This window comes from Colletes gigas, unplaced genomic scaffold (assembly GCF_013123115.1).
Source record: "Colletes gigas isolate AHSC1104 unplaced genomic scaffold, ASM1312311v1 Colletes_gigas_Sc00327, whole genome shotgun sequence".
Lineage (NCBI taxonomy): Eukaryota > Metazoa > Arthropoda > Insecta > Hymenoptera > Colletidae > Colletes > Colletes gigas.
Window position 1 is genome coordinate 1 of NW_025106947.1, and position 8,866 is coordinate 8,866.

At 41.6% G+C, this 8,866-nt stretch overlaps 3 protein-coding genes across 3 annotated transcripts; 1 reads left to right on the forward strand and 2 right to left on the reverse strand.

Annotated features, from left to right (window-relative positions):
- Nucleotides 1-974: 974 nt before the first annotated feature.
- LOC122404411 (protein MNN4-like) lies at nt 975-2,225 on the forward strand (the record flags this gene model as incomplete). Its single annotated transcript, XM_043408346.1, is given in 4 exon segments — nt 975-1,128; nt 1,570-1,713; nt 1,749-1,886; nt 2,119-2,225. Coding segments are annotated over 4 exon segments (543 nt in total), but the record flags the coding sequence as incomplete, so codon positions are not given.
- A 2,406-nt stretch (nt 2,226-4,631) lies between these two features.
- On the reverse strand, nt 4,632-5,502 carry LOC122404413. Its single transcript, XM_043408347.1, has 2 exons — nt 5,050-5,502; nt 4,632-4,979 (listed from the first exon to the last, which is right to left on the reverse strand). The coding sequence occupies exons 1-2, from the start codon at nt 5,500-5,502 to the stop codon at nt 4,632-4,634; spliced, it is 801 nt and encodes a 266-aa protein (XP_043264282.1).
- Nucleotides 5,503-5,983: 481 nt separating this feature from the next.
- LOC122404414 (vicilin-like seed storage protein At2g18540) lies at nt 5,984-8,589 on the reverse strand (the record flags this gene model as incomplete). Its single annotated transcript, XM_043408348.1, has 3 exons — nt 5,984-6,461; nt 7,852-8,261; nt 8,317-8,589. Coding segments are annotated over 3 exons (1,017 nt in total), but the record flags the coding sequence as incomplete, so codon positions are not given.
- Between the last annotated feature and the right edge of the window lie 277 nt (nt 8,590-8,866).

Genomic DNA, 8,866 nt, shown 5'->3' on the forward strand with positions numbered 1-8,866 from the left:
AGCGTAAGAAGGAAGAAGAAGAATCTGAGAAGCTAAAACAAGAGGAAGAGGAGCAACAGCGTAAAAGGAAGAAGAAGCGGAAAAGCTGAAACGCGTAGAAGAGGAAGAGAAACGCAGAAAGACGACGAGGCTAAGAACTGAAGCTGGAAGAGGAGGAGCGTAAGAAAAGGGAGGAAGAAGAAGCTAGAAAACTAAAAGAGAAGAAGACCGAAAGGAAACGGAAAAGTTAAAGGAAGAGCAAGAGCGCAAGAGAAGGAGAAGAGGAAAACTTAAACATGAGGAAGAGTCGCGTAAAAAGAAGAGGCTAAGAAACAAAAGAGGAACTGGAAGCACGCAAGAAAGAAGAAGAAGCTAGAAACTGAAAGAAGAAGAGGATCAAAAGCAAAAGAGGAAGCTGAGAGCTAAAGCAGAACAAGAGCGCAAAAAGAAAGAGAAGAGGACAGATAAAACTGGAAGAAGAAGTACGCAAGAAAGAAGAAGAGGCTAGAAAACTGAAAGAAGAGGAGATCAAAAGCAAAAAGAGGAAGCTGAGAAGCTAAAAGCATAACAGAGCGCAAAAAGAAAGAAGAAGAGGACAAGATAAACTGGAAGAAGAAGTACGCAAGAAGAAGAAGAGGCTAGAAAACTGAAAGAAGAGGAGATCAAAAGCAACAAGAGGAAGCTGAGAGCTAAAAGCAGAACAAGAGCGCAAAAAGAAAGAAGATAGACAAGATAACTGGAAGAAGAAGTACGCAAGAAAGAAGAAGAGTCTAGGAACTGAAGAAGAAGAAGAACAAAGGCAAAAGAGGAAGCTGAGAACTAAAGCAGAACAGGAGCGCAAAAAGAAAGAGAAGAGCTAGGAAACTGAAAGAAGAAGAAGAACAAAGGCAAAACAGGAAGCTGAGAAGCTAAAGCAGAACAAGAGCGCAAGAAGAAGGAAGAAGCGGATAAACTTAAACAGGAAGAGAGTCACGTAAAAAAGAAGATGAGGCTAGAAAACTGAAAGAGGAACAGACCAGAAACTGAAGCAGGAAGAAGAAACACGCAAGAAGAAGAAGATGCTAGGAAAGAAAAGGAAGAGCAGGACCGAAGCAAAAGAGGAAGCTGAAAAATTAAACTGGAAGAAGAACCACGAAGAAGGAGGAAGAGGTTAGGAACAAAAAGAAGAAGAACAACAGAAACGTAAAAAGGAGAGGAAGCTGAATACTAAACAGGAAGAAGAAGCACGCAAGAAGGAGGAAGAGGCTAGGAAAGTAAAGGAACAAGAAGATCGAAAACAAAGGAACTGGAGGAGAAGTTAAAAGAAGAGCAGAAAACTTAAACAGAAGGAAGAGTCACGTAAAAAAGAGAGGCTAGAAACAACAGAGGAAGAAGCCCAGAAACTAAAGCAGAAGAAGAAACACGCAAGAAGAAGAAGAGGCTAGAAAGAAAAGGAAGAGCAGGACCGAAAGCAGAAAGAAGAAGCAGAGAATTAAAGGAAGAACAGGCACGTTTGAAAAAAGAAGAAGAAGATCGAAAACAAAAGAGGAAGCTGAGAGTTAAAGGAAGAACAAGAGCGTATGAAGAAAGAAACGAAAGGTTAAACAAAAGAAGAAGCACGTAAGAAGGTCGAAGAGGCAAAGAAACAACAAGAAGAACAAGAACGCAAGGAGAAAGGAGCTGAAAAACTGAAACAGAAAAGAAGCACGCAAAAGGAAGAAGCTGCTAAAAAACAAAAGAAGAAGAGGATCGAAAGCAGAAAGAAAAGAGGAAGCTGAAAAGTGAAACAGGAAGAAGCACGCAAAAAGGAGGAAGTAGCTAAAAGCAAAAAGAAGAAGAAGATCGAAAGCAGAAAGAAGAGCAGGAACGCAAGAAGAAAGAGGAAGCTGAAAAGCTAAACTGGAAGAAGAGCACGCAAAAAGGAGGAAGTAGCTAAAAGCAAAAAGAAGAAGAAGACTCAAAAAAAGAAAGCTGAGAAACTGAAACAGGAAGAAGCGGCTAAAAAACAAAAGAAGAGGAAGAACGCAAGAAGAACGAGGAACTGAAAAATAAAACAGAAGAAGCACGCAAAAAGGAGGAGTAGCTAAGAAGCAAAAGAAGAAGAAGAACGCAAGAAAAAGAGGAGGCTGAAAAGTAAAACAGGAAGAAGCGGCTAAAAACAAAAAGAAGAGGAAGACCGAAAGCAGAAAGAAGAACAAGAACGCAAAAAGAAGGAAGAAACAAAAACTGAAAGAAGAAGAAGCCCGGAAGCAAGAGGAGGAGGCTAAAAGACTAAAGAAAACAAGATCGAAAGAATAAGGAAGAGGTTAGGAAAAGGAGGAAGAAGACTCGCGTAAGAAGGAGAAGAGTCTAGAAAATTAAGAGAAGAAGAAGAAAGGAAGATGAAATTAAAGCATGAGGAAGAAGAACGCAGAAGCTGAAGAAGAAGAGAAACTGAAACAAGTGAAAGAGAAATTGCAGAAGCTGAGTCGGATACTTTGAAACAAAGGCTGAGAATTGCAAATGAGGAAAGACACGCGGAAATTGCAACAAGAAGAGGAGGAACGTAAGGAGAAGAGGAATTGAGAAACGAAGCAAGACAAGAGCAAAGGAAGAAAGAAAGAGAGGACGCACGAAGAAAGGAAGAGACGAAATAAACGAGAGGAAGAGGAACGAAAACGGAAAGGAAGAGCAAGATTAAGAAAGGAAGAAGATGATCGTAGAAAAGCTGAGAACGAAGAAGGCTGAGAAAGGAGCAGAGAAAGAAGAACAAGACGAGAAGAGAGCAAGCGTCGCAGAGTGGACAAAGAAACAGATCAGACAGAAGCTGAAAAGATAAGAAAAGCTGAGGAGAACGATTGAAAAACGAGTGAGGAAATTCGAGAGCGCAGAGGAAAGAGCGAGAATTGAGGAGACGAGAAGAGGAAGAAAAAATGCTGAGAGAAGAGCGGAAAGGACAAAGTGGGAAGAAGAACGCAGAAGGAGGAGAAACGAGCCGAACGACAATGGAAGGAAGACGAAGAGGCTATGAGAAGAAAGGAAACTGAACGTCTAGAAAGGAGGAGGGCCAAAGACCGTCAAAATAAAGAAGAAACAGAACGTTTGAGAAGGGAGGATGAAGAGAGGAGGCATCAAAGAGACGCGACAGGCAATGAGGAGAGAAGAAGCGGCCAAAGCGTTGAAGGAAAGAAGAACGCTTGAGAAGACGACAGGAAGATGAGACGTCTAGACTTCGAAGGCGAAGACAAGAGCAAATGAGGGACGACAGTTGGTCTCGAATGCGACAGACCGAGTCTGATCAACTGTTGAGAAAATGACGGAAGACACGCTCAGATTGGACGACCCACCCTCCCACGGGTATCTCCTCCGACGTAGAGTTTTGGAGAGACAGACGTGATAATCTTACCGATACGATTCTGGCTTCGAGTCTGCTCTATCCAGTACTTCCAGGTCGTACAGTTGGAGAGATTCTTTGACGACTTTGACCAAAGGAGAATCGACGATTTCCTCGATTATAAATTGAAAGATACTTCGATCGACAGATATTACTTCGACGCTGGCTCGTACTATCGAAGAGAAGAAAAAGGGACGACCAAATTACTCGAGCGAGATCGATCAGTTTATTAAAATATGACGATTACTCGACCGGCGATAGCGACACGACTATTACAGCTGCCAGTTCTACGAGACTATCACGGTACAGCAGACCACAGACGACGTCCTCGAACCGACCTCGATTTTTATCTACCTCCTATTAAAAGCGAGGTAACGTTTTTATCTTTTATAGCAGTTATACCTTTTAGGAACCACCTTATTAAAATTGCATATTTTATTTGCAGATTATACCGCGCGAAAAGGGAAGAAACCATCGTTCTGCACAAGACTGACCAACAGAACCGTAGGGTTTGGTATGAGAACAAGATAACCTGCACGGTACTTGGACACCCGAACCACGAGTTTACTGGACCAAAGATGGCGAGAAACTCGACATAAGCTCAACCGATATCGAACTCGGTTTGACAACGGTATGGCTTATTTCGAACTGCATGAAGCCCTCCCCGAAGATTCCGGACTGTACACCTGTGTTGCCGAGAATGTTCATGGGATTGCAACCACCGAATCCACCTTAAAAATTTATCCCGATTTCCAACCAACACTCTCACCACCCCCCACCTTTACAAGATCTATTAAAGGTAGTACTTCGAAGAATCCAACAACTAGAAAATATTTTACTTTTAGATGTAATATTACCGACAAGGGTAGCTTCCCCTTGTGAGCAACGTCATGTCTTTATTTGTATCGTTACTACTTCCACTTGTCTCGTAACTGTGAGGAAATCCGAACTAAATGTGAATATTAATTTACACGTCTGGTCCCCTCCCATATCTACAGCTAATATTTTCCAGAGGATCACTCTACTATTATTCAAAAGAGTATATTATTTAATATACTCTTTTTGAATAATAGTAGAGTGATCCTCTGGAAAATATTAGCTGTAGATATTGAGGGGACCAGACGTGTAAATTAATATTCACATTTAGTTTCGGATTTTCCTCACAGTTACGAGACAAGTGGAAGTAGTAACGATACAAATAAAGACATGACGTTGCTCACAAGGGGAAGCTACCCTTGTCGGTAATATTACATCTAAAGTAACATATTTTCTAGTTGTTGGATTCTTCGAGTACTTACCTTTAATAGATCTTGTAAAGGTGGGGGTGAGAGTGTTGGTTGAAATCGGGATAATTTTTAAGGTGGATTCGGTGGTTGCAATCCCTGAACTTCTCGGCAACACAGGTGTACAGTCCGGAATCTTCGGGGAGGGCTTCATGCAGTTCGAAATAAGCCATACCGTTGTCAAACCGAGTTCGATATCGGTTTGAGCTTATGTCGAGTTTCTCGCCATCTTTGGTCCAGTAAACTCGTGGTTCCGGGTGTCCAAGTACCGTGCAGGTTAATCTTGTTCTCATACCAACCCCTACGGTTCTGTTGGTCAGTCTTGTGCAGAACGATGGTTTCTTTCCCTTTTCGCGCGGTATAATCTGCAAATAAATATGCAATTTTAATAAGGTGTTCCTAAAGGTATAACTGCTATAAAAGATAAAACGTTACCTCGCTTTTAATAGGAGGTAGATAAAAATCGAGGTCGGTTCGAGACGTCGTCTGTGGTCTGCTGTACCGTGATAGTCTCGTAGAACTGGCAGCTGTAATAGTCGTGTCGCTATCGCCGGTCGAGTAATCGTCATATTTTAATAAACTGATCGATCTCGCTCGAGTAATTTGGTCGTCCCTTTTTCTTCTTCTTCGATAGTACGAGCCAGCGTCGAAGTAATATCTGTCGATCGAAGTATCTTTCAATTTATAATCGAGGAAATCGTCGATTCTCCTTTTGGTCAAAGTCGTCAAAGAATCTCTCCAACTGTACGACCTGGAAGTACTGGATAGAGCAGACTCGAAGCCAGAATCGTATCGGTAAGATTTATCACGTCTGTCTCTCCAAAACTCTACGTCGGAGGAGATACCCGTGGAGGTGGGTCGTCCCATTCTGAGCGTGTCTTCCGTCATTTTCTCAACAGTTGATCAGACTCGGTCTGTCGCATTCGAGACCAACTGTCGTCCCTCATTTGCTCTTGTCTTCGCCTTCGAAGTCTAGACGTCTCATCTTCCTGTCGTCTTCTCAAGCGTTCTTCTTCTTCCTTCAACGCTTTGGCCGCTTCTTCTCTCCTCATTTGCCTGTCCGCGTCTCTTTGATGCCTCCTCTCTTCATCCTCCCTTCTCAAACGTTCTGTTTCTTCTTTATTTTGACGGTCTTTGGCCCTCCTCCTTTCTAGACGTTCAGTTTCCTTTCTTCTCATAGCCTCTTCGTCTTCCTTCCATTGTCGTTCGGCTTCGTTTCTCCTCCTTCTGCGTTCTTCTTCCCACTTTGTCCTTTCCGCTTCTTCTCTCAGCATTTTTTCTTCCTCTTCTCGTCTCCTCAATTCTCGCTCTTTCCTTCTGCGCTCTCGAATTTCCTCCTCGTTTTTCAATCGTTCTTCCTCAGCTTTTCTTATCTTTTCAGCTTCCTGTCTGATCTGTTTCTCTTGTTCCACTCTGCGACGCTTGCTCTCTTCTCGTCTTTGTTCTTCTTTCTCCTGCTCCTTTCTCAGCCTTTCTTCGTTCTCAGCTTTTCTACGATCCTCTTCTTCCTTTCTTAATCTTGCTCTTTCCTCTTTCCGTTTTCGTTCCTCTTCTCTCGTTTATTTCGTTCTTCTTCCTCTTTCTTCGTGCGTTCCTCTCTTTCTTTCTTCCTTTGCTCTTGTTCTTGCTTCCGTTTCTCAATTTCCTCCTTCTCCTTACGTTCCTCCTCTTCTTGTTGCAATTTCCGCTTGTCTTTCCTCATTTGCAATTCCTCAGCCTTTTGTTTCAAAGTATCCGACTCAGCTTTCTGCAATTTCTCTTTCACTTGTTTCAGTTTCTCTTCTTCTTCAGCTTTCCTGCGTTCTTCTTCCTCATGCTTTAATTTCATCTTCCTTTCTTCTTCTTCTCTTAATTTTCTAGACTCTTCTCCTTCTTACGCGAGTCTTCTTCCTCCTTTTTCCTAACCTCTTCCTTCTTCTTTCGATCTTGTTCTTCTTTTAGTCTTTTAGCCTCCTCCTCTTGCTTCCGGGCTTCTTCTTCTTTCAGTTTTTTTGTTTCTTCCTTCTTTTTGCGTTCTTGTTCTTCTTTCTGCTTTCGGTCTTCCTCTTCTTTTTGTTTTTTAGCCGCTTCTTCCTGTTTTACTTTTTCAGCCTCCTCTTTTTTCTTGCGTTCTTCTTCTTCTTTTTGCTTCTTAGCTACTTCCTCCTTTTTGCGTGCTTCTTCCTGTTTTATTTTTTCAGCTTCCTCGTTCTTCTTGCGTTCTTCCTCTTCTTTTTGTTTTTTAGCCGCTTCTTCCTGTTTCAGTTTTCTCAGCTTCTTCTTTTTTTTTGAGTTCTTCTTCTTCTTTTTGCTTTTTAGCTACTTCCTCCTTTTTGCGTGCTTCTTCTTCCAGTTTTAGCTTTCAGCTTCCTCTTTCTTCTTGCGTTCCTGCTCTTCTTTCTGCTTTCGATCTTCTTCTTCTTTTTGCTTTTTAGCTACTTCCTCCTTTTTGCGTGCTTCTTCCTGTTTCACTTTTTCAGCTTCCTCTTTTTCTTTCTGCTTTCGATCCTCTTCTTCTTTTGTTTTTTAGCCGCTTCTTCCTTTTTGCGTGCTTCTTTTTCCTGTTTCAGTTTTTCAGCTTCCTCTTTCTCCTTGCGTTCTTGTTCTTCTTGTTGTTTCTTTGCCTCTTCGACCTTCTTACGTGCTTCTTCTTTTGTTTTAACCTTTCGTTTTCTTTCTTCATACGCTCTTGTTCTTCCTTTAACTTCTCAGCTTCCTCTTTTTGTTTTCGATCTTCTTCTTCTTTTTTCAAACGTGCCTGTTCTTCCTTTATTTCTCTGCTTCTTCTTTCTGCTTTCGGTCCTGCTCTTCCTTTTCTTTCTTAGCCTCTTCTTCTTTCTTGCGTGTTTCTTCTCCTGCTTAGTTTCTGGGCTTCTTCCTCTTGTTGTTTTCTTAGCCTCTTCTTTTTTACGTGACTCTTCCTTCTGTTTAAGTTTTTCTTGCTCTTCTTTTAACTTCTCCTCCAGTTCCTTTTGTTTTCGATCTTCTTGTTCCTTTACTTTCCTAGCCTCTTCCTCCTTCTTGCGTGCTTCTTCTTCCTGTTTTAGTATTTCAGCTTCCTCTTCCTTTTTACGTTTTCTGTTGTTCTTCTTCTTTTTGTTTCCTAACCTCTTCCTCCTTTCTTCGTGTTTCTTCTTCCAGTTTTTAATTTTTCAGCTTCCTCTTTTTGCTTTCGGTCCTGCTCTTCCTTTTCTTTCCTAGCCTCTTCTTCTTTCTTGCGTGTTTCTTCTTCCTGCTTCAGTTTTCTGGTCCTGTTCCTCTTTCAGTTTTCTAGCCTCATCTTCTTTTTTACGTGACTCTTCTTCCTGTTTAAGTTTATCCGCTTCTTCCTTCTTCTTGCGCTCTTGTTCTGCTTTTAGCTTCTCAGCTTCCTGTTTTTGCCTTTGTTCTTCTTCTTCTTTCAGTTTCCTAGCCTCTTCTTCTTTCTTTTTGCGCTCCTGTTCTGCTTTTAGCTTCTCAGCTTCCTCTTTTTGCCTTTGTTCTTCTTCTTCTTTCAGTTTCCTAGCCTCTTCTTCTTTCTTGCGTACTTCTTCTTCCAGTTTTATCTTGTCCTCTTCTTCTTTCTTTTTGCGCTCTTGTTCTGCTTTTAGCTTCTCAGCTTCCTCTTGTTGCTTTTGATCTTCCTCTTCTTTCAGTTTTTCTAGCCTCTTCTTCTTTCTTGCGTACTTCTTCTTCCAGTTTTATCTTGTCCTCTTCTTCTTTCTTTTTGCGCTCTTGTTCTGCTTTTAGCTTCTCAGCTTCCTCTTTTTGCTTTTGATCTTCCTCTTCTTTCAGTTTTCTAGCCTCTTCTTCTTTCTTGCGTACTTCTTCTTCCAGTTTTATCTTGTCCTCTTCTTCTTTCTTTTTGCGCTCTTGTTCTGCTTTTAGCTTCTCAGCTTCCTCTTTTTGCTTTTGATCCTCTTCTTCTTTCAGTTTTCTAGCTTCTTCTTCTTTCTTGCGTGCTTCCAGTTCCTCTTTTTGTTTCTTAGCCTCTTCTTTTTTACGCGACTCTTCCTCCTGTTTAGTTTTTTCCTCTTCTCCTTCTTCTTGCGCTCTTGCTCTTCCTTTAACTTTCCGTTTCCTTTCGGTCTTCTTCTTCTTTTAGTTTTCTAGCTTCTTCTTCCTCCCTTTTCTTACGCTCCTCCTCTTCCAGCTTCAGTTTCTTAGCCTCGTCGTTCTTTTCTGCGTTTCTCTTCCTCTTCTACGCGTTTCAGCTTTTCCGCTTCTTCTTCCTTTTTACGCTGTTGTCTCCTCTTCCTCTTGTTTTAGCTTCTCAGATTCTTCTTCTTCCTTC

Coding starts and splice junctions, on each gene's coding strand:
- LOC122404413 (XM_043408347.1), bottom strand. CDS start 5,502: ATGACGGAAGACACGCTCAGAATGGGACGACCCACCTCCACGGGTATC. Junction 4,980..5,049: donor TACCTCCTATTAAAAGCGAG/GTAACGTTTTAT, acceptor ATTTATTTGCAG/ATTATACCGCGCGAAAAGGG.